Source organism: Hemitrygon akajei, unplaced genomic scaffold (genome assembly GCF_048418815.1).
Source record: "Hemitrygon akajei unplaced genomic scaffold, sHemAka1.3 Scf000120, whole genome shotgun sequence".
Classification (NCBI taxonomy): domain Eukaryota; kingdom Metazoa; phylum Chordata; class Chondrichthyes; order Myliobatiformes; family Dasyatidae; genus Hemitrygon; species Hemitrygon akajei.
Genome location: NW_027332006.1, coordinates 627920 through 653372, shown reverse-complemented (window position 1 = coordinate 653372; position 25453 = coordinate 627920). Strand labels below are relative to the sequence as shown.

The following is a 25453-nucleotide window of genomic DNA, read 5'->3' as shown; positions in this document are numbered from 1 at the left end:
GAAACCCGCTGTTATCTGTGGGCGAGGCGGTTTCTTGTGACAGTAGTTGTCCGAATGGAAATGCAATAATCTCTCTAGTTTTTTTTAGTTAGTGGAAATATATAGTCGAACGTGTTTGGTTTAATTTCAGCAGAAAAGCAGCTCTCTGTACCTGAACAGGTGAGGGACGTTTGAGCTGAAACTCTATACATGCCAGTCAGTCTTTCTTACACAGAGCTCAGACCCTCCCAGAACCCGGACTGGATCAAATTCGCAGCCTGGGACTCGCTGAGTTAAGCAGAGAAACTCCGCCCCATTGGTTGCGGTGAAAGAAAAAGGAGAGATCTACACGGAAATCCGGACAGAAAGGTTAACGCAGCCTGTTTGTTTTCCTCTTTAGGGTTGCTACATTGACCCCACTCCCGCCTCCTCCCGCTGTCAGACCCGTCCTGAGCCGGTGAGAGTTGGTGTGACCCGGACTGCGGCAGTCCCGCTCTACCCCGGCTCACCTGGCCCTGTCCATCTGTAATGAGCGACGGACACATCACAGCCGAGTGGCCTCGGGAGCAGCAGCTCAGACTCAACTCTCCGTACAGGGTGAGCACACCGGTGTAGGACCATTGTCGATCACCCGGGAAGTAAGACTGAGATTTCCCCGGACCACATTGAACGCCATCCGGTTAAACATCAGAGGTAAGTGTTGTCTGTGATTCTGCACAACTATTCAGCGTTTACAGCGAGACTCGGCTTTGGTCGGGATCGGGAGTGAATTTAGTGGGAGAAGGGAGTCCTGACATGTTCATGTTAACGAGTCAATTACAGTCCAAATGGATTAAGAGAAACGAGAGTGGTTTCTACTGAGAACGAGCAGAAGAAATATTTCACCCCGGTAGTAACATATGAAATACCCACGGGGCAGTGATCCGCCATTGATCTCTCTCGAACAAGAGAAAATCAGCAGATAAATGCTGGGAATCCGAGCAACACACACAAAATGCTGGAGGAACTCTGCAGGCCAGGCAGCATCAATGGAAAAAAGAATAGTCAAACTTCCAAGAGTCCAGCTCATGTATGTTACATCACCTCATTGGTTCTATTGCTCCTCCTTGTAGTGCAAAGGGTTAAACTTTCTTCACGCTTGAATGACAGTGTTTTGTCGAACCGGTTTGGATTTGAATTCAGCGGAACGGCCGCTCCCTGTTCTGAGGAATGTGACGGACAGGCAGCTACTTGCTCGCAGACCCTGAGCACCGAGTCTCTGAGAACAACAAGCCGCACCTTCCAAATCAGTCAATCATCTACCCTCTTCCCCTTTCCAGTCCAGTCCTGATGAAGGGACTCGGACCATAACGTCGACTGTTTATTCCCATCCATAAATACTGCCTGACCTGCTGAGTTCCTCCAACATTGTGTGTGTTGCCATGGTTTCCAGAGATCTATTTGGGGCAGTGGGCGGGGTTATTTGTAAGAAAAGATACACAGTATCCTCACTATCAGAGTATTCGTGGCGAATTAAGATGAGAATAACTCAGCCTCTGATATTTATTTCAGAGATTTATTTCCCAACAACCAGTTGTCTGTGCGTTAAATCAGCGATCAAGGAGATATTTGTTTTTTTGAAGCCACTTCTGGCTCTGGTGCCTTTTGTGTTCCAACTGTTTCCTGCTGGCATGATTTACATTTCCACAGGTTTGGTAAAGATTAAGATCTGCTCTAGAACAATGGCCACCTGTTTCAAAGCAAGGGTACGGGAGCTGTACAGCAAACACCTGTTCTGTTTTCAAAGTTTCTTATTGCAGGCAAATACATTGATTGTTCCTGTGTTCCTGTGTTGATTGTGATAAATTTGAATTCCTCAATCGCCAGTGGAAGCAAAGACTGTAATTCTGTTTAAGCACGGGATTCCTGATGAACAGTGGGTTAGAAGTGTTACAGGGATGGACACAGAGGAATACGTAGTGAAATTTTAGATTCGACCAGTCATGATTTCTTGATCTACAGCAGTTTCGAGGGGCTGTGTGGTCCAGTTATGCATGTTGGTATGTTGACTGGAAAATCTCTGACAATTTAATTGATGTAAGCTGGTATAATGACTGCATGCAAAGGGAGATAGGATTTAATTTATGCATTTGTACTGAAATCAAACATTAATTATTTGCATGCAGCTTTGTGCGTTATTTATGTACCCCAGCTGCGAGAGGGGATCGAGCTTATGTCAAACTCGGAGTGCTGGAGAGCACAGTATTGGACCAAGAGACACTCTCCCCGTTTCCTCCTACTCCCGCTGCAGACTCCCTGGGGCTCTCACGCACCAGCTCACTGTCCCGTCCCGCCCACTGCCTGACATGCGTGATGTCATGGAGCTCGTTACCCTCCGCTCCCGGGCTCACACTGAGAGGATTTGAGAAACCTTGCGCAGCCGTCAGGAGACATGCGAGTTATTTAACTCCCATTGGTGCCAGAAAATGTCAATACAGGCCACATCGCAGACTGAAGTCTCCACGCAGGTTAAGCACTCTAGTCCAGGTCCACTGCCGCTCACCCAGGAAATCAGACTGTGGTTACCCGGGACCCCACCGAACGCCGTCGGGTTACAGCATCAGATGTAAGTGGTGTCTTCCATATCAGGGTATAGGTTTTATCGGTTTCCCAGCAGGAGAAAGAGTTAAAGTGACTTTGCTCATTCCCTAATAAGAGTGAATTGTCGGATAAATTGGATCTAATTTCATCAGAAAGGCCACTCCAGTGTGAGGAATGAGCACAGACAGGCAGCTGCTGACCCACAGACCCGGGTCCCTCAGAAGAACAACCCACGCATCCCTAATCAATCAATCATCTGGTCCTTCCCCTTTCATTTCCAGTACCGACGAAGTGTTTCAGCCCAATAGATCAACTGTTCATTTGCCTCCACGGATGTTGCCAGGACTGCTGAGTTCTTCTTGCAATTTATGCATTGTCATGGCTACAAAAGATCGGTGAGGGACCGCTTGTGGGCCAGAGTGTGGAATCGGTTGAAATTAATTGAAATTAGTTGAAAGGAACGATGGATATTGAAATCATACCCACACTGTCAGAATATTCCTAGGGAATTGAGAAGAGATCTCAGTGGAGCCCCCCAGTGGCCGGAGGTCCCCACATCACCACCATTGTTTGGAAGCTGGAGGGACAACAGAGAGGTTTCGGCTGTCCGGCCGTTTCTCTGTGACACTCCCGACCTCTACATCAACTCCATCCATCCGACTGTGGCAAACTTTTACAAACAACAAACATAATTCCTCTCAGCCACCGTCTGTCTGCATGATCCCCTGGCTTTGAGGATATGAGGGTATCAATGGTCCGCACTGTCAGGGTTTCAGTCTACCAGGGGACAAAGACTGCAGGGACTAGAGATCTTCTGTTGTCTAATACACTGCATGTAGATCCCACTGGCAACTCTGGTTTACATTAGTGAAACAGTTGTTTTTCAAAATACTGAACAGCGTGACACTGCACTGATGAAACAATCCGAAACCAGATCAGCCTAGAAAGTCCTCCCCAAAAATTAGGGTTTTGTGATCCAACTCGAGACAAACAGCACGCTGTCCACTCCACCAGTGCGTTATTCGCAGCCGGGCGAATCCCATGATTGATTTTGTTGTCCCCCTGAAAACAAATTAAATGTCCATTCAGGTATTTCAAAATACAAGCGCTCCCCCACACCGGGGATCTGACGTCACGAGTGCGGTACTTGACATCATACATGCACGGCCTGGCTTGCGTTGAGATTGGTTAACGGCTCAAGTACTAATCATGTCAGCCCACACCACTTGGTGCAGTCAACAGAGTATTTACAAGCCGTGTTAATTCTCATTGATGCGAAGAGATGTCAGTCACTGGTTACACCCAACAGCGCAGGCGGACCGATGAGGAGGGTGTTACCTCCAGTCCGATCTCCTGGTCAAAGCGGAACAAACGAAGTAAATGACCTGCTTTGTGATTTATTCCCATTTCTCTCCAAGGGAAGTTGGGGCGTTTGTGAAGCGTCTCCTGCGGCCAGAATCTGATGTATCGCTGAGAGGTAAAAGGTGACCGCTCGTTCATCAACTTGATGCTGGTCCGCCGGGGAGGGACCCTGGCAGAAGACGGAGGGAGAGGGGGATTTTATTATCAGGATAAAGATGCTGTGAGAGGGAGTGGACAGGATTGGTGTCCCACTGGGTCAAGAGGAGCTCATCTGTGGAAATGTCTGAACCCATGGTGGTGGCGAGCAGAGAGATTCACCACATTAGGGGGCAAACACGGGCAGACTGTTGACCAGCAGTGGGGCCAATAGTCTGGGGAAAGTAGGGGGCAAGAGTGGTGTTGGCGGGGTAAAGATGCACCAGCCCAGCGTCTTGTTGAATGACAGGACAGTTTGGAGGGGCCGGGTGGCCTGCTCCTTTTCCTGTTTGTGTGTTTAAATAGAAGGACCCTCGTGGACCTTCAGGATGTTCCAGTGTGTGTTGTAGGGACTGGTGCCTGGAGCCCAGCTTTTCACAAACTGGCAACAAGTGGGCTGAGGGGGCAAATTCAACAATTCCAAGTGTGCTCTCGATACAAAATGTGTATTTCTATATCTTTAATGACATAAAACCGATATTTCCATATTGTTACTGACAGAGAATCGTATAATTTATGTTCCATGTGTTATCTGAATGTACTTGCCTGTGATGCTGCCACAAGTCAGTGTTTCTCTGTACCTGTACCTTCCCGTACTTGCTCACTTGGAAATAAATTCAATGTGATTCGAAAAGCTCAGTGAGATTTTATTAGTGATGATCATCTTGGCTCCTCGGTAGGTCAAATGTAAATGTAAGACCCTTAGCAGTGTCGATGAGCACAGGGAACTTGGAATCCATCGCTCTCAGAAAGTGACTACACAGATTGATAGGGTGGTTACGAAGGCAAACAGTATCCTTAACTTTATTATTCGAGGCATTGAGTTCAAAAATCGGGAAGTTGTGTTGCAGCTTTTTAAAACTCTAGTTAGACCACATCTGGAATGTTTCATACAGTTATGGTCGCCTCATTCCAGGAACGATGTCAGGGCTTTGGAGAGGGTGCAGAAGAGGTTTGCCAGGAAATTGCCTGGATTAGAGGGCATGAGCTATAACAGGAGGTTGAACTGCTTGGGTTGTTTTCTCTGGAGCCCTGCAGGCTGGGGTGAGACTTGATAGACGTTTATAAGATTATGAGAGACATAGGTAGAGTAGATAGAAAATGTATTTTTACTATGGTAGGAATGTCTAAAACCAGAGGCCATGCATTTAAGGTGAGGGGGGAATTTTAAAGGAGATGTGAGGGGGCAAGTGTTTTTACACAGAGAGTGCTGGGTCGCTAGAAATTGCTGCCTGGGGTGCTGGTAGATCAGACACATTGGGGACTTTCCAGAGACATTTCAATAGGCCACGAATGTGAGGAAAATAGAGGAATATGGACATTTTGTAAACAGAAGGGATTTGATTCGTTAACATTCTGATAACAAATTTAATTGGTTGAGCACAACACTATGGGTCGAAGGGCCTGTTCCTGTGCTGTACTGTTCTTTGTTCTGTGTCTCTTGTCGAGAGATTTCAGCGTAACAGAGGCAAAAGGAATGAGTGGGAGCAACAGGTCAGCTGGTCCAATGTGGGAAATGTGAGATTACCCATTTCTGTAGGAGAAACAGAAACACTGGGTGTGTGTGTGGAGAGGGACTGAGGTGTAGTGGGCAGGGAAGGAAGTCAAAAGTACATTGTATTGATGGTAAGACTCATTGGTATAAGACGGAGAATTACTTTAACAATTATTTGGGCTTTGTTGAGATTGTACCTGGAATATGGAGTAAAATCCCGCTCCCCATACTAACACGGGTTATACAGACCAAAGAACAGACTGCCGGAGGAACTCAGTGGGTCGGGCAGCATCTGTGGAGGGAAATGGACCATCAACATTTCGGGCCGAGACCATCCCTCTGGACTGAGAGTGGACGGGAAATAGTCAGAGAAAAGAGGTGAGGGGTGGGGATGGGGCAAGAGCTGGGGAGTGAGAGGTGCAAAGGTGGAAATAGTGACAGAGGTCAGCAGATATGTGGAGACTGAAGTGATCAAGGAGATGAGGATTGGGATGAAACGTGGCTGAGATGGGAGAGCAGCCATAATCTTGTTGATGGTTCGAGGTGCTGAATGGCCACCTCCTGCTGTTTCTCACTTGATGTTTCAGTGTTCCTGACCACTGAACCCAGGAGAATGTGATAGAAATTAGTGTCTGTTCACATAGAAGTGGCTTGAATGCACAATTCCTTTTTGGGTCTGAATTGTCTGTTGGACAGTGATTTCTTGTGGATGGATGTGGCGGATCGTGTGTGGGGCTGGGATCAGGAGAGTGACCACTCCCCCTGGGGCGAGGAGCCGGGGAAGAGATCATTCTCTACGGGGCGAGATCAACGGGATTCCGTAGGTGAGAACTGAGGCCGGTCCCGAGCGATGTTGGGCAGTGATTCTCTGTTACTTCCCTGAACAGCCGGCCTCCCACCGTTTCCTGGACAGAACCTGCTGGGTCGGTCCGGGTTGTGGGACTTTCACACTGAACATCCTGAGATGAGCTGCCGCTCGGCCCCTCTTGCCCTGGTCCTGGGAGCGTGATGGGGTGGTGATACCGAGACCACACTCATCCATTGAGGTTTATCCCGGGAACTTTACCTTCGTCATCCAGCCCTGTATCGGGTCCAAGCTTCACCTAGATCGATAGCCGATCTCTACAATTGTTTTACCTCATTCCAGGGTGCAGGAAGCAGCCCTTCCACCTGTTGTGTTCTTGTAGACGAGAAGGTTAAACCGAGTAATCGCACCTTCGGGACACTGCTCCATCTGTCTGAGTAGATCCATCTTTCGCCCGTTCAGACAAGGCAGTGAGATCCAGATCTCTCACGGCCTCTCGTTTTTGGTGGCCATCATTGTGTTTATTTTTGCTGAATCCATGCCACTGTTCCAACTTGCCGAAGCACAGCCAATGTTTCCGGTTGTATAACCCCATTAAATGCGAGAAATAAGCCTTTTCCATTTACCCGGGCTGCTCAAAAGTGTACAGTATACATTAAGTTAGACTGTGGGATCAAGAGTCCAACTTATCACGCGGGAAAGATTCAATGTGCTTACAACAGCAACCTGGAATGTTTCCTGGAGCCTGGTGCTATGTGTTTTTAATGTCATTTTAAATCTTCGACCCGGCTGAGAAGAGAGAATAGCGAGGGTTATGAGGATCTTTGATGCTGCCTGCTTTACTGATGCAATGGGAAGTGCCGTCACAGTCCAGGGAGGGGAGTCTGGTTCCTGTCATGTCCTCAGCGGTGCCCACAGTTTTCTACAGTTCCTTGCAGTCAAGGGTAGAGTGGTAGCCTTATGAAGGCGTTATGTATCCGGATGGGATACTTTCTGTGGCGCTTTGATAAGGTTTGGGGAGGGGCAATGTGCCTAAGCCAAAGTTATTGTTGTTTGATCTAGGTTTGTCATTTTAGGATCTTTTTCTATGGTATTATTCAGTGCCCGTGTATTGCTGAATGACCACCAGTGACTGTCCTTGATCCCTCACCCACATGGTTCCATCTCCTCATTCACTCACATCTTGTGCAACATCTCTTCTATCTCATTGAGATTTCCAGGAATCGGTTTTTGTTAGCTAGAACGACGAGGTTTAACTTAATGCAGCACCTGGTAAGTTAAGAGTTACAAGCTATGATCCTAGGGTATGACAGAGAAGATTCCAGCATGTATAGAGCAGTAGTTGATAGGCAGGAGACGAGGAGTGGGAATAAAGCAAGCCATTACTGTTCGGCTGCCGGTGACTAGAGGTTCCACAGGGGTCTGTGACGGGATCCATTTTTTTTACCTTATATCTCGATGATTTGGATGCTGGAATTGATGGTTGTTGCAGTTGTTGCATTGATAGCAGAGGATATGAAGGATGGCGGAAGGGCAGGTAGTTTTCTGGAGAAGGATTTAGGACAGATTAGGAGGATGCGCAAAGATGTGGCAAATGAAATAAAGTTTCGGGAAGGGTTTGGGCATTTACCTTGGTAGAAGAAATGAAATGGTTTATTTTTTTAATGGACAGAAAATACAAACAACTGAGACACAAAGGGACTTGGGAGATATTGTATAGGATTCCATAGGGGTTAATTTGCAGATTGGGTCAGTGGTCAGGAAGGCAAATGCAATGTTAACATTCATTTCAAGAGGACTAGAATATAAAAACAAGAAAGTAATGTTGAGATTTCATAAAGCACTGGTGAGGCCTCACGTAGAATATTGTGAACCGTTCTGGACCGCGTATCTTTGATCGGATGTGCTGAAACAGGTGATGGTTCAAAGGAAGTTCACGAAAATGGTTCAGGATTCAGCGGCTTGTCAGATACATAACGTTTGATGACTCTGGGTCAATTAATCACTGGCATTCAGAAGACTGAGCGGTGCCCTAATGGATCACATCAAATGGTGAAAGCCTTGATAGAGTGGATGTGGAAAGTGCGCTTCCTCTGGTGGAAGAGCTTAATACTAGAAGTCACAGCTTCAGAATAGAGGTGCGCCATTTTAGAACGGAGATGAGCTGGAATCTCTTTAATCAGAGTGGTGAATCTGTGGATTTCCTTGCCGCAGGCAGCTGCGGAGGTCTTTTTTTTATGTAGATTTAAAGTAGAGGTAATGGGGTAAGACAGAAGATTGGGGAAAGGCAGAAGATTGGGGCAGAAGAAAAATGTATCAGTCACGATAAAATGGCGGAGCAAACTCGATGGTCCAAATGGCCTAATTCTCCTCCTATATCTATGGTCTTAAAGGGTAAAAGTAGCCATTACAGTTTTTAGTTTCACCATTACAAAATGGTTACAGCATTAATATTTGTCACAATGAAGCTCACAGCATGTGATGTTGTTTGTTATTTCCTTTTCCGGTTATTTTAGGTTCATTAGCTTGAAAATGTTTCTTGCGTTTGTAGTTTTTAAAAAACATTACCTTGGAATGAGTTGTGTTTTCTGGGAAATGGACCCGTAGAACGCTTAGTTAAGAGTGATTCCCCTACAGCGCAGAAACAGTCCTTTCAGCCCTTCTAGTCGGTTACATTCCCTGCCTGAACTCATCCCCTGCACACAAACTGCAGCCTCAATACTTCTCTCAACGATGTACCCACGCAAACTTCTCTGAGACACTGCAATTGAACCCGCATCTACCAGTTCCGCTGGAAGCCGATTCCACATTCGCCCCTCACTCTGAGTGAAATAGTTCCCGCTCAGATTCCCCTTAAATATTTCACTTGTCACCCTAAATTCATGACCTTACCAAAACTAAGGGGCAAATACCTACATGTATTCCATAGAACCATAGAACATTACAGCACAGAAACAGGCATTTTTGCCCTTCTTGGCTGTGCCGAACCATTTTTCTGCCTAGTCCCACTGACCCGCACCTGGGCCATATTGCCCGAAGTCCCTCTCAACCAAGTTTTTCTTAAATGTCAAAAGTGAGCCCGCATTCACCACTTCATCTGGCAGTTCATTCCACATTCCCACTGCTCTCTGCGTGAAGAAGCCCCTCATAATGTTCCCTTTAAACTTTTCCCCTTTCACCCTTAACCCATGTCCTCTGTTTTTTCTTCTCCCCTAGCCTCAGTGGAAACAGCCTGCTTGCATTCACTCTATCTATACCCATCATAATTTTATAACCTCTATCAAATCACCCCTCATTTTCCTACGCTCCAGGGAATAAAGTCCTAACCTATTCGACCTTTCTCTATAACTCAGTTTCCCAAGTCCCGGCAACATCCTCGTAAACAATCTCTGCACTCTTTCAACCTTATTAATATCCTTCCTGTAATTCGGTGACAAAAACTGCACACAATACACCAAATTCGGTCTCACCAAATGTCTTATACAACCTCACCATTACATTCCAACTTTTATACTCAATTCTTTGTAAAATAAGGCCAATATACCAAAAGCCCTCATTACAACCCTATCTACTTGTGACACCACTTTAAGGGAATTATGTATCTGTACTCCCAGATCCCTCTGTTCTACTGCACTCCTCAGTGCCCTACCATTTACCTTGTATGTTCTACCTTCGTTTGACCTTCCGAAGTGCAACACCTCACACCTGTACGCATTAAACTCCATCTGCCATTTTTCTGCCCATTCCTTCTTCAACCTATATTCACCCTGTATCCAGTCTGTATCCCACCACCTCAATGATATATATCAACCATCTTGTTCAACCTCTGTCCAGTATGTATCCCATCACCTCAGTGATATATATCAACCATCTTGTTAACCTCTGTCAAGCCTGTATCCCACCACCTCAATGATATATATCAACCATCTTGTTCAACCTCTGTCCAGTCCGTATGCCACCTCCTCAATGATATATATCAGCCATCTTGTTCAACCTCTATCCAGTCTGTATTCCACCACCTCAATGATATATATCAAACATCTTGTTCAACCTCTATCCAGTCCGTATGCCACCACCTCAGTGATATATATCAGCCATCTTGTTCAACCTCTATCCAGTCTGTATTCCACCACCTCAATGATATATATCAAACATCTTGTTCAACCTCTGTCCAGTCTGTATGCCACTACCTCAATGATATATATCAAACATCTTGTTCAACCCCGTTTCAGACTGTATCCCATTGCCGCAATGATATCTTTAAGCAATCTTTCTTCTAAACTTTGTCCTCATTGTGAAGTTTTGTTTTGCCCTTTTTTTGTGTGTGAAAATAATAGAAACACCAGAGGTTTAGTTGGACACAGCACGTGGCAGAGAAAAAGCAACCATTTCAATTTTAGATTCACCGTTACAAAATGGTTGCAGTGTTAATCTTCATCATAATGGAACTCATAGGATCTGATGTTGAGTTTATTATTTCCTTTTTTGGTTATTTTCGGTGAGCCACTTCCTCTGTTTCCAGGGTAACGGCCCGTCAGAGCTGCAGCAAGTGTTGCAGTTTTTATCGCTCTGTGGTCACCGCCTCTCAGCGTAGAGACAGTGGCCTCGGGAGCAAATGTAACAGAGTGATAGTGGGAGGAAAGGATGCTGTGAGTATTGACTGTATGGGATGTGTTACACAAGGGTCAGAATGAACTCAGAACTAATAAATTGTTTGGGGTGGGGTGGCATTTACAGTTCAGGGTGGCAATCGGTAACTATCTGTGCATTAAAATAAGGAGAAATACTACAGTTGCAGGAAATTTAAAGTGAGGAGGGGAAAATACTGGAAACGCTCAGCAGATCGGCAGCATCTTGGACAGTCTCAGTTCTGGAACTGGATATTCCACCATTTCTCTTTTCAGAGATGTAGTCTGATGTACTGAGTTCCCAGCATTTTCTATTTTATAATTTTCCATTTTGTTCCTGCTACACTGCAGGAAAAATGGCAGCCCGCTCTGCTGGGCAATATCCCACACAGCAGGAAGATTGTGATCAAATGTGCTCGGTTTTGCTGCTGGGGTCAGGCTGAAGTGTATCCGCATCCTCTATACAGACCGGGGAGCCAGCCTGAGCACCGGCCACAGCAGAGGGTCATTAGGTTCCAATTCCACCTGAGTTTGTGAATCGGAAATGGCAGGAACACCACGGAAAATCGCCGGCACCAAAGCGTCTTTGTATGGGTGATGATATTGGGCTGGTGACTCTGAGGATATGGAACCGGCAGTATACGGACTTCAGTCCAGGTTGGTAATTCGACAGCTGGGATCGGAATTTTCTCAGTCTGCAGTGATGCTGAAGTCTTGGGCGGTTGGGCGTTGGTTATGGGGAAATCACAGTCAACACTGCCCAATAGAACATCACATCTGTCAAGTATTTTGGAGATTATTAAAGAGTTAACTAGAGAGTTGGGTGAAGTTGGGCAGTGATGTTGTTCATCTGAACTTTGGTAAAGTCTGTAACAAGATCCCGCATGGCAGCTGATCGGGAAGGTTCGGTCATGTGGGATTCACGGGGAGCTGGCGAGGTGGATTCACACCGGGCTCAAGAACAAGAAGCAGATGGAAATGGCAGGAGGATGGGAACCGGAATGATTGAGCAGAGAAGGGGGAGAATAAATCTGAGATAGTGAGCAGTAAAGATGTCAGGAAGGACAGGCAGGCGATGGGGCAAATTGCAGACATTGGGATGAGTTGTGGTGCAATCAAGTTGCAGTGCAGTCAAAGAAAAAATTAACAAATACTGGACTTAAGGTGTTATTCTTAAATGCACACAGCATAAGGAATACAGTGGATGATCTTGTCATAGAGCTACAGATTAGCAGGTATGATATTGTGGCCATCACTGAGACAATGCTAAAGATGCATGCCTCTGGGAGCTGAACGTCCAAGGATACACGGTGTATCGGAAGGATAGGCAGGTAGGCAGAGGGGTTGGCGTGGCTTTATTGGTAATAAATTATATTAAATCATTAGAAGGAGGTGAACTAGGATCGGAAAGTGCAGTATCTTTATAGGTTGGCCTAATAAATCGCAGGGGTAAAAGGACCCTAATGGCAGATATATACAGGCCTCCTAACAGCTGCGGTGATACGGACTACAAATTTCAATAGGAAATAGAAAAGGCTTGCCAGAAGGGCAGTGTTATGATAATTGTTTTGGAGTTAAACATGCGAGTGGATTGGGAAAATCAAGTCGGCACTGGTTCTCAAGAGAGACAATTTGCACAATGTCTACGAGATGGCTTTTTAGAACAGCTTGTTGTTGAGCCCACTGGGGCATCGGCTGTACTGGATTGGGTATTGTGTGATGAACCAGAGGTGATTAGAGAGATTAAGGTGAAGGAACCCTTACGAGGCCGTCATCACAACATGACTGAGTTCACTGTGAAATTTAAGAAAGGAAAGCCTAAATCTGATGTGTCGGTATTTCAGTGGAGTAAAATAAATTACAGTGACATGAGAGAGGATCTGGTCAAGGTTGACTGGAATGGGACACTAGCGTGAATAACGGCAGAGCAGCAGTGGCTGGAGTTTATGCGAGAAGTGAGGAAGGTGAAAGACAGATATATTCCAAAAAAGAAGAAATTTTCGAGTGGAAAAAGGATGAAACTGTGGCTGACAAGAGAAGTCAAAGTCAAAGTAAAAGCAAAGCAGAGGGCATACAAGGAAGCAAAAATTAGTGGGAAGACAGAGGATTAGGAAGATTTTAAAAGCTTACAAAAGGAAAGTAAGAAGGTCATTAAGAGAGAAAAGAACAACTATGAAAGGAAGCTAGCAAATAATATCAAAGAGGATACTAAAACCTTTTTCAAGTATATAAAGTGTAAAAGACAGGTGACAGTAGATATAGGACTGATAGAAAATGATGCTGGAGAAATTGTAATGGGAGATAAGGAGATGGCAGAGGAACTGAATGAGTATTTTGCATCAGTCTTCACTGAGATAGATAGATAGATAGATACTTTATTCATCCCCATGGGGAAATTCAACATTTTTTCCAATGTCCCATACACTTGTTGTAGCAAAAACTAATTACATACAATACTTAACTCAGTAATAATATGATATGCATCTAAATCACTAACTCAAAAAGCATTAATAATAGCTTTAAAAAAAGTTCTTAAGTCCTGGCAGTTGAATTGTAGAGCCTAATGGCATTGGGGAGTATTGACCTCTTCATCCTGTCTGAGGAGCATTGCATCGATAGTAACCTGTCGCTGAAACTGCTTCTCTGTCTCTGGATGGTGCTATGTAGAGGATGTTCAGGGTTTTCCATAATTGACCGTAGCCTACTCAGCGCCCTTCGCTCAGCTACCGATGTTAAACTCTCCAGTACTTTGCCCATGACAGAGCCCACCTTCCTTACCAGCTTATTAAGACGTGAGGCGTCCTTCTTCTTAATGCTTCCTCCCCAACACGCCACCACAAAGAAGAGGGCGCTCTCAACAACTGACCTATAGAACATCTTCAGCATCTCACTGCAGACATTGAATGACGCCAACCTTCTAAGGAAGTACAGTCGACTCTGTGCCTTCCTGCACAAGGCATCTGTGTTGGCAGTCCAGTCTAGCTTCTCATCTAACTGTACTCCCAGATACTTGTAGGTCTTAACCTGCTCCACACATTCTCCATTAATGATCACTGGCTCCATATGCCTAGATCTCCTAAAGTCCACCACCATCTCCTTGGTCTTGGTGATATTGAGACGCAGGTAGTTTGAGTTGCACCATATCACAAAGTCCTGTATCAGTTTCCTATACTCCTCCTCCTGTCCATTCCTGACACACCCCACTATGGCCATGTCATCAGCGAACTTCTGCACATGGCAGGACTCCGAGTTATATTGGAAGTCTGATGTGTACAGGGTGAACAGGACCGGAGAGAGTATGGTTCCCTGTGGCGCTCCTGTGCCAAGACTTCAGCAATATACTGGACATTCAAGGGTGTCGGGGAAGAGAAATATGCACAGTCACAATTACGACAGAGAAAGTACTCAGGAAGCAGAATAGTCTAAGAGTAGATAAATCTCCTGTACCAGATGGAATGCACCCTCATGTTCTGAAGGAAGTAGCAGTGGAGATTGCGGAGGCATTAGCAATGATCTTTCAGAAGTGAATAGATTCTGGCATGGTTCCAGAGGACTGGAAGATTGCAAATGTCACTCCGCTATTTAAGAAGGGGGCAAGGAAGCAAAAAGGAAATTATAGACCTGTTAGCTTGACATCTGTGGTTGGGAAGTTTTTGGAGTCGATTATCAAGGATGAGGTTACGGAGTACCTGGAGGCATATGACAAGATAGGCAGAACTCAGCATGGTTTCCTTGAAGGAAAATCCTACCCGACAATCGTATTGCAATTTTTTGAGGAAATTACAAGCAGGCTAGACAAGGGAGATGCAGTGGATGTTGTGTATTTGGATTTTCAGAAGGCCTTTGACAAGGTGCCGCACATGAGGCTGCTAAACAAGATAAGAGCCTATGGAATTATGGGAAAGTTACATACGTGGATAGAGCGTTGGTTGATTGGCAGAAAATAGAGAGTGGGAATAAAGGGATCCCATACTGGTTGGCTGCCGGTTACCAGTGGTGTTCCACAGGGTTCTATGTTGGAGCCATTTCTTTTTACGTTGTATATCAATGATTTGGATTATAGAATAGATGGCTTTGTGGCTAAGTTTGCTGCTGATACAAAGATAGGTGGAGGGGCCCATAGTGTTGAGGAAACAGAGTGTCTGCAGAGAGACTTGGATAGATTGGGGTAATGGGCAAAGAAGTGGCAATTGAATTACAATGTCGGAAAGTGTATGATCATGCACTTTGGTAGAAGAAATAAACGGACAGTCTACTATTTGAATGGGGAGAGAATTCAAAGTTCTGCGATGCAACGGGACTTGGGAGTCCTCATGCAGGATACCCTTAAGGTTAACCTCCAGGTTGAGTCGGTGGTGAAGAAGGCGAATGCAATGTTGGCATTCATTTCTAGAGGAATAGAGTATAGGAGTAGGGATGTGATGTTGAGGCTCTATAAGGCACTGGTAAGACGTCACTTGGAATACTGTGTGCAGTTTTATGCTCCTTTAAGAAAGGATGTGCTGACTTTGGAGAGGGTTCAGAGAAGATTCACTGGAATGATTCCGGGAATGAGAGGGTTAACATATGAGGAACGTTTGACCGCTCTTGGACTGTACTCCTTGGAGTTTAGAAGAATGAGGGGGGACCTCGCAGAAACATTTCGAATGTTGAAAGTCATGGACAGAGTGGATGTGGCAAAGTTGTTTCCCATGGTGGGGGAGTCTAGTACGAGAGGACGTGACGTGAGGATTGCAGAACGTCCATTCAGTACAGAGATGCAAAGAATTTTTTTTTAGCCAGAGGATCTGTGGAATTTGTTTTCACGGGCCGCAGTGGAGGTCAAGTCATTGGGTGCATTTAAGACAGAGATTTATAGGTATGTGAGTAGCCAGGGCATCAAAGGTTATGGTGAGAAGGTGGGGGAGTGGGACTAAATGGAAGAATGGATCAGCTCATGATGAAATGGTGGAGAGAACTCGATGGGCCAAATGGCCGACTTCTGCTCCTTTGTCTTATGGTCTTATGGTGTTGGGCAGGATCCCTAATCACAGCAGGAAGATAGTGTTCAAGTGCGCTTGGTTCAGCTGCTGGGGTCAGGCTGAAGTGTATCCGCATCCTCTATACAGACCGGGGAACCAGCCTGAGCACCGGCCCCGGCAGAGGGTCATTAGCTTCCAATTCCACCTTAGTTTGTGAATCGCAAATGGCAGGAACACCACGGCAGATCACCGGCACCAAAGCGTCTTTGCATGGGTGATAGTATTGGGCTGGCGACTCTGAGGATATGGAACTGGCAGTATACGGGCTTCAGTCCAGGTTGGTAATTTGACAGCTGGGATCGGAATTTTCTCAGTCTGCAGTGAAGCTGAAATCCCAGGCGTTTGGGCATTGGTTTTGGGGAAATCACCATCTACACTGCCCAATAGGACATCATATCTGTCAAGTGTTTTGGAGATTATTTAAGAGTTAACTAGGGAGTTAGGTGAAGTTGGGCAGTGATGTTGTTCATCTGAACTTTGGTAAAGTCTATAACAAGATCCCGCATGGCAGCTGATCGGGAAGGTTCGGTCACGTGGGATTCACGGGGAGCTGGTGAGGTGGATTCACACCGGGCTCGAGAACAAGAAGCAGAGGGAGATGATTGATGATGGTTTTAGCAAATGGAGCCCTGTGGCGAGTGGGATGTGTGTGTCAGTGTCGAGACCTCTGTAATTCACTATTCATGTCACTGGTTTGTATGTGAATGTACATGGCACAGTTAGCAAGCTTGAATTTAATTGAATTAAATTGAATTGATTTCTTACATCCTTCACCCACATGAGGAGTAAAAATCATTACGTTACGTCTCGGTCTAAATGTGCAATGTGCAATCAAACTATTTTATAATAATTTATAATGAATTGAACAGTCAATATAATATCAAATCAGCGTGAGCTAATCAGCTCTCCCGGAACCTGTTGGTCCTGGCTTTTATGCTGCGGTACCGTTTCATGGATGGTAGCAGCTGGAGCAGTTTGTGTTTGAGGTGACTCTGGTCCCCAAGGATCCTTCGGGCCCATGTTACACACTGTCCTTGTAAGTGTCCTGAAACATAGGAAGTTCACAACTACAGATGTGCTGGGCTGTCCGCACCACTCTCTGTAGAGTCCTGCGATTGAGGGAGTTACACTTCCCACACCAGGCAGTGATGCAGCCAGTCAGGATGCTCTGAATTGTGCCCCTATAAAAAGTTTTTAGGATTTGTGGTTGATACTGAACTTCCACAATCGTCTGTGGTGAAAGAGACTCTTTTGTGCCTTTTTCACCGCACAGCTGGTGTGAACAGACCACATGGGATCCTCGGTGATGTGGATGCCGAGGAACATAAAGCTATTCACCCTCTCAACCCCAGATTCATTGATGTTAATAGGGGTTAGCCCGTCTCCATTCCTCCTGTAATCCACAACCAGCTCCTTTGTTTTTGCGACATTGGGGGAAAGGTTATTTTGCCACCACTGTGTCAGAGAGATGACTTCTTCCCTGTAGGCCACCTCATTATTGCTTGAGAGCAGTCTAATCAATGTAGTGCCATCGTCAGATTTAATTAGCAGATTAGAGCTGTGGATAGCAGCATTGTCATGGATATACAGGGAGACTAAATTCGGGAGATTGGTTGATAAGGCAACAGGTGACAATGAATTTCAAAGACATCTTGGTCAGTTATGTAGATGGGCTGAGGAATGGTAAATGGTTTACAACGTGGACAAGTGAAAGATGGTGCATTTTGGACAGTCACACCAGGGTGGGACTGGTATAGTGAATGGGAGGGCACCGAGTGTTGTGGAACAGAGTGACCTGGGAGTACAAGAATACAGTTCAGTGAAAATGGACGGGCAAGTATAGAGGGTGAAAAAGAAGGCTTTACGCATGCTGGCCTTAGGGCATGAGGTCCGGATTATGGGCATTATATTGTAGTTATATAAATTGTTGGCTCGGCTACACAGAGTATTATGTACAGTTGTGTTCACCCTACTGTAGGAAAGATATTATCAGTCTGGAGAGGGTGCAAACGAGATTGCTGAAGATGCTGACTGGACTAGAGGGGCGAGTCACAGGGAGAGATCGGCTGAGCTGGATCTTTATTTCAGAGGAGGGTGACACATAATCAAGAGGGAGGTTAGATAATGTGGTTGGTCATGGTATTTTCCCCAAGGTTCAAGATTCAAAATTGTTTAATGTTATTCCAGTACATAAGTGTAAAGTGTGATCTGGCCAGCACGGTACGGGTCCGAGGGACACGCTCCCCGTTCCCTGTTACTGACTCTCACCATCTTCTGCGCGCACCAGCTCCCCACCCCACCCACTGCCCACGCGCACCCTCTCACGGATCTTCGACACCCTTGCGCTTCCGGGCTGATGTTGAGCCGATATTAGCATGTTGCGTGTACCCGGTATCTCTCGTGAAGTGGCATGATATTTACTTGTTTCTCATTGGTGAGAGCAAATGCCAATTTAGCATACTAACCAACGGGGATATGGGTTTTGTCATTAAGGTGTTCCCTCCTTCGATCCCCACCACGTGTTTCCCAAACTGATTCCCGGGAAAGATCCAATAAGCTTGTTTCTTTAATGTCACATGGAGAGCGGAGAGGGGTAGAGAGGGAATTAGTGTGGGATCCTGTTGAAGGTGTCGGAAGTTGTGGAGGATAATGTGCTGGATCCGGAGGCTGTTGGGGTGGTAGGAATAGGGAATAGCATTTTTGATTTGGCAGGGTGGGAAGAGGTATAGTCGAGATAATTATGAGAGTCAGCTTCCAATTAGTTTCCATTTATTACCACGGAGTTAATAGGTCTGGCTGGTTTTCTTAGTATTAAACAATAAGCCAGCTTTCCACTTTCTTCTTTCACTTTCATTAGAAGCTTCCTCAGATCCTCCTCACTTTCAGCCATTAGAATAGTATCGTCTGCATATCCGAAGTTGTTATTATTTTGTCTGGTAATTTTGATTCCAGCACTTTGAGTCCTCGAGACCAGCATTCCTCATGATATGTTCAGCATATAGATTAAATAAGTAGGGTGACAGTATGCAGCCTTGTCGTACTCCTTTCCCAATCTTAAAACAGTTTGTTGTTGCGTGGTCAGTTCTAACTGTTGCTTCTTGATCTTTGTACAAGTTTCTGATAAGGCAGATCAGATGTCCTGGTATCCCCATTTCTTTGCCATAGTTTATTCTGGTCCACACTGTTGAAGGCTTTTGAGGTAATTAAAACATAGATAAATATTTCTCTGGAATTCTCTTGATTTCTCTATTATCCAGCATAAGTTAACAATTTGGTGCCTGATGCCTCTGCCTCTTCCAAAACCAGCTTGTACATCCGGCTATTCTCATTTGGTATATTGCTTGGAGTCTTGCTTGCATGATCGTTGGTAATACCTTGCTACCATGTGGAAATTGTTTGGTAATTTGAACATTCCTTTACATTTCCCTTTTTGGAAATTGGGATATAATTTTTTTTTCATTTTAAATGTCATTGTTAGGTTTACCAGATCTGCTGGAAAATTGCATGCAACACTTTTACAGCAACACATTTTAAAGTTTGAAACAATTCAACTGGACTCCAGTCACATCGTGCAGCCTTATTATTGGCGATATTTTCTATTGCCCATTCGAATTCACTTTCCAGAATTTCCGGCTCTAGATCGAGAAGGGAGTCATTGCAAGTGTCTTGGCTGTTGGGATATTTCCTGTACTTTGTTGGGATATTTCCACTTCTTTGTATGCCTGCCATCACTTTTTGATGTATTTGCTTCTGTAAGGGCCTCCCCTCATTTCTCTTTTGCTGTACTTAATTTTGCATGAAATGATCCTTTCATTTGAATAGGTTTCTTGTTTTTTCCAATTCTGTTGTTTACTTCACCTTCTTTGCATCGCTCCTTTAAGTAAGCTTCCTTACGTCTCCTTGCTGTCTTCTTGAACGTTGTGTTCATTTGGAGGTATTTGTTCCAATCTCCATTGGCCTTCACTTCTCTTCACTGTTCAGCTTCCGCAGAAATCCATTTTGCTTTCCTGGTCTTTTTGTTTGCAATACTTTTTGTTGGTACCTCTTGTATAATGCTCCTTATTGTTATCCATAGTTCTTCTGGCATTGCTCTCCACCAGCTTGAATCCATGAATCTGTTCTTCACCTCAACGGCATATTCTAGAGGGATGCTCTCAACATCAACCTTTCCCGGCACGTTGGTTTTCCTGGTGCTCTTCAGTCTCATTCTGAATATTGTCACAAGCAGCTCATGGTCTGAGATTGTCAGAGACCAGAGGGACCGAGGAGTTAAAGTGCAGAGTTCACTCAATGCGGCGACACGGGGTGGTGAAGGTGTGTTTATTACTCCGACCTTCAACAGTCAGGGTGCTGAGTGCAGGAGTTGGGAAATAATTATTTTATTTTTTTTTATTGAGATACAGCGAGCCACGCTGTCCATTAAGTCCCCCACTTTGATCCTAGTCTTGTCACAGGACAATTTACAATGACCAGTCCACCGGTACTTCTTAAGACTGTGGGAGGGGGGCAGCCGGACCACCTAGAGGAAATGCATGCGATCATGGTGAGAACCTGCAAACTGTTACTGGGAGCAGCGGGAATTGCAAACGCGTCGAACTGTAAAGAGTTGTGTTAACTACTATGGTGCCGTTGTACAAGGCGTTGGTGATATTGTGTTTGGAAAGGCTTGGTTAAAGTGGAAGGAGTGCAGAGATTTGTGAGTCTGTTGTCAGGGCCAGAAGGCCTCAGTTCTGGGGAGAGAATGACCACTTTATACCTTTACTCCCTGAGCAGCGACCTTACAAAAATGTTTGAAATTTGAAGAGCAGAGTAACTGACTCTGACGCAAACGTTTTAATTTGTGTAATTCAGATCATCGCCAGCAGGAGGTGCTTTCCCGGACGGCATACAAGAAGACGATAATCAACCAGCCTCAGTCAGAGTCAAGAATGGACACAGGTATGTTCACTGGGCTCTTTCTCATTAAAACTCTGTCCTTATGGTACACGTGTAGTCAAATCATCAATAGTTCAGAGGAATAGACTTGGGAGATAAAGGGGCAGAGAGAAACTATCATCATTGATCCTACTGGTAAGGCAACCTTGAGCACTGCAACAATACACCAGGTTCAGCGCAGGGACCTAACAACGGGAATGGTCGAATCACTCCGCTCACCAGGCAAATCTTCACCTGAATGAAAGGAGAAGGAGCTCCTGAATAAGGTGGGTGTGGGCGAAACTCAGACAGGAATACAACAGCAGGCAATGTAACTGTCCAGGGAACAGATCAAATTTATGTCAGTATTTGGACCATCCTGATGTGGGAAATGCCTTCAACAGCCAGTGAGAGAAACACATCAAACACGAGGAAATCTGTAGATGCTGGAAATTCAAACAACACACACAAAATGCTGGTGGAACACAGCAGGCCAGGCAGCATCTATAGGAGAAGCACTGTCGACGTTTCGGGCCGAGTACCATAAGCACCCGCATGGGTACCAGTTATGCCTGCCTTTTTGTTGGCTTTGTGGAACAGTCCATGTTCCAAGTCTATACGGGTATCCGTCCCCCTCTTTTCCTTCGCTGCATCGGCGACTGCATTGGCGCTGCCTCCTGCACGCATGCTGAGCTCGTTGACTTCATTAACTTTGCCTCCAACTTTCACCCTGCCCTCAAATTTACCTGGTCCATTTCTGACACCTCCCTCCCCTTTCTTGATCTTTCTGTCTCCATCTCTGGAGACGGCTTATCTACTGATATCTACTATAAGCCTACAGACTCTCACAGCTACCTGGACTATTCCTCTTCCCACCCTGTCTCTTGCAAAAATGCTATCCCCTTCTCGAAATACCTCCGTCTCCGCCGCATCTGCTCTCAGGATGAGGCTTTTCATTCCAGGACGAAGGAGATGTCTTCCTTTTTTAAACAAAGGGGCTTCCCTTCTTCCACCATCAACTCTGCTCTCAAACACATCTCTCCCACTTCCCGCACACCTGCCCTCATCCCAACCGCCCGCCACCCGACTCGGGATAGGGTTCCCCTTGTCCTCACCTACCACCCCACCAGCCTCCAGGTCCAACGTATAATTCTCCGTAACTTCCGCCACCATCAACGGGATCCCACTACCAAACACATACTTCTCCCCCCCCCACTTGCTGCTTTCCGCAGGGATCGCTCCCTGCGCGACTTCCTTTTCTATTCGCCCCCCCACCAACCCTTCCCACCGATCTCCCTCCTGGCACTTACCCGTGTAAGTAGAACAACTGCTACACCTGCCCTTACACTTCCTCCCTCACCATCATTCAGGGCCCCAGACAGTCCTTCCAGGTTAGGCGACACTTCACCTGTGAGTCGGCTGGTGTGGTTTACTGCGTCCGCTGCTCCCGGTGTGGCCTTTGGTGAGACCCAATGCAGACTGGGAGACCATTTCGCTGAACACCTACTCTCTGTCTGCAAGAGAAGGCAGGATCTCCCAGTGGCCACACATTTTAATTCCACGTCCCATTCCCATTCTGATATGTCTATCCATGGCCTTCTCTGCTGTCAAGATGAAACCGCATTCAGGTTGGAGGAACAACACCTTATATACTGGCTGGGTAGCCTCCAACCTGATGGCATGAACATTGACTTCTTTAACTTCCGTTAATGCCCCTCCTCCCCTTCTTACCCCATCTTTGACGGATTTAGTTGGTATTTTTTCTCTCTCTCTCTGCCCATCACTCTGCCTGTTCTCCATCTCCCTCTGGTGCACCCATCCTTTCTTTCTCCCTAAGCCTCCCGTCCCATGATCCTTTCCCTTCTCCAGCTCTGTATCCCTTTTGCCAATCACCTTTCCAGCTCTTAGCTTCATCCCACCCCTCCGGTCTTCTCCTATCATTTCGCATTTCCCCCTCCCCCTCCTACTTTCAAATCTCTTACTATCTTTCCTTTCAGTTAGTCTTGACGAAGAGTGTCGGCCCGAAACGTCAACAGTGCTTCTGCTATAGATGCTGCCTGGCCTGCTGTGTTCCACCAGCATTTTGCGTGTGTTGAGAGAAATAGATGTTGTTTTCTGTTTGGAAGCGCAATAGTGAATTCTCCTCCGATTTTTGGGTTGTTGCATAATGGAGGTGAAGGAAGTTCCCGGTGTCTGTTTTCTGTGGTCGAGTTGAAGAATGTTATATTGTGGGAGAACGGGATGGGTGCGGGAGACAGTGAACAACAGAAATTGTTAAAAGGCAATCTGGGGGGGGGGCTAGGGAAACAAGGAAATGTCCTTGGCAAATAGGATTAAAGTAAAACAAAATGATAAGTAGGGAGAGCACTGCACAAAATGCTGGAGGAACTCAGCAGGTCAAGTAGCAACTATAGACAGAAATTAACTATTGACGTTTCGGGTTAAGGAATCTCAATCAGAGTATTTGTAAATTGATTTTAGTGTTGCCTTGGGCACATAAAATGGAGTCAGGACTGGAGGAGTGTTGTTCTGGCTGAAAACCTGTGACCAGCGGTGTCCGCAAAGATCACTGTTTGGCCATGTGTCGTGTGTGATGTAAATAAATTAATAATAAAATATGTATTACTCAAAATAATATACCAGGTGCACAGTTAATCCTGGAACGGTTAATACAATTGATGTACGGACTGGTCTTGTGATAGATATGCATAGTTTCCTGAAAGTAGCAACACATTTGGTAGCGTGCTAACGATGAGTTGAGGTATTTGTTGAAGTTGGCCTGTAACTGGATACGCGTTGGTTAAGAGACAATTTCATTATTGTGCTCAGATCTGGTAACCACATCACGAAAGTGATGTGGAGGGTCTGGAGGGGGTGCAGACGAGTTTCACCATAAATACCAGAGGGAATTGGCTTTATGTTAGAGGGTAAAGTTTGAAGGGAATTTAGGATGCAGGTTTTCCACAGAGAGTGATCGGTATCTGGAATGAGCTGCTGAGGGAGGGACTGGAAACAGATACTCAGCAGCATCTGAGAGGCGTTTGAACTCATGAGTAGGCCGGGAACGGAGGGATATTGATCATGTTCCTAAAGATGGGATTGGGTTAAGTTGGCATCGTGTCCGCAGACGCAGAGTACACTCTACCATTTTATGTTCTATGACCAACTACAGATCTGAACTCCGCAATCTCTGCCTTCCTGTCAAATTGTGAGGATCACCAACTGTTCCAGTTGACGAGATTCTACATGGAGCGACTGGAGCAGGCGATTGAGCAGGGTGTGGAGGGAGTTGGCTTTATGCTAATGGGCGATGATCACTTCACCGGGCAGGAGTATCACGTAAGTGGGAGGAACATAGATTGACTGTAGATTCTACTGAATCAATCACAGGCCGACACAACCGGTGTAACGGCACCTCTGGGCAGTGAAAATCCTGTAATGTTTGTGGTCAACATCAAGAAAAGAGATTTCACCTGAGGAAACCCTGAACCTTCATTCACTCATACCAGCCTCTCTGCAGTTTTCTGACCACGTTCATTTTTAGACAGGTTAGGATACAGACAATGACTGAGAGGTGAATTTAGTGATATGACACTTGACGGACATTGCAAGTGGACAGGGAACCTCTTTACACCACTCCGTTTGATAACACATCATGTTCCCAATGCTCGACCTTAATGGCTATTCACCAGTCTGTGTTCTTCTGATGACCCATGGGATTCCCACAAATCAAATATATAGTGACGTATTTCTCAGCTCATTTCTCGAGTCTACCTTCAACCCCACCGTCAGTTGAACAGGCGGTACTGAATATTGTCTCTCTTTTCAATTTCAATATCCCAGCATGCCTCATGGTTCTGTTACCTTCTGTTCTTTGTGACTGTTCCAATTTGAGTTTGTAATTACCACAGCATATACTGTTAACACTGGGAAATGCAACATTTGTATCACTGAAAATATTCCAAGAATCTACAGCTAACAGAGAATTACAAAGAAACATCTTTCCAATGGCCCTTGTGCTCCGGGAGTGCATTCACCTAACTCCACCCAGATTGAATTTTAATGAAGAGCCACACACTATACCGAACACTACATTCCACATGAGGCAGCTGACAATTTCAGTCCAAACTTCTTACTCAACATTCCCACCAGCTGGTTTTGGTCTGTCACACATGCACAATAGTCCTGAATTTGCTGTCTGCTCCTCACTGCCAGTGTCCGGCTGTCGGCTGACACTGGACCCCTCATGGAGCCTGGCAGTGAAGTGTGAACCTGTTGTGGTTTACCAGGGATTACCCCAGGGAAAATCAACAGTAACCCTGTCATAGCTTGATCTACCCACAGTCATCAAACCCTACAGTACAGCAACAAACTCTTCTGCCCATCTAGTCCACACCGGCCTATTATCTGCTTAGTCCCATTGATCTGCACCCGGACTGGAGACGTCCATACCTCTCCCATTGAATGAACTTAT

The 25453-nt window shown here is 45.6% G+C and overlaps 1 protein-coding gene and 1 long non-coding RNA gene across 3 annotated transcripts in view; both read left to right on the top strand.

The window, feature by feature from the left end:
- LOC140723600 (uncharacterized) overlaps positions 1–24332 on the top strand; it is a 47736-nt gene extending 23404 nt beyond the window's left edge. For both annotated transcript variants that reach the window (XR_012097934.1, XR_012097933.1), the window contains exons 2-4: positions 380–672; positions 20917–21003; positions 24152–24332. This is a non-coding gene — a long non-coding RNA (uncharacterized lncRNA). The remainder of the gene's footprint in view (positions 1–379; positions 673–20916; positions 21004–24151) is intronic.
- An 819-nt stretch (positions 24333–25151) lies between these two features.
- Positions 25152–25453, top strand: part of LOC140723606 (NACHT, LRR and PYD domains-containing protein 3-like) — a 31051-nt gene continuing 30749 nt past the window's right edge. Inside the window, exon 1 of the mRNA XM_073038172.1 lies at positions 25152–25292. Within this exon, the coding sequence (XP_072894273.1) occupies positions 25152–25292 (141 nt within the window). The remainder of the gene's footprint in view (positions 25293–25453) is intronic.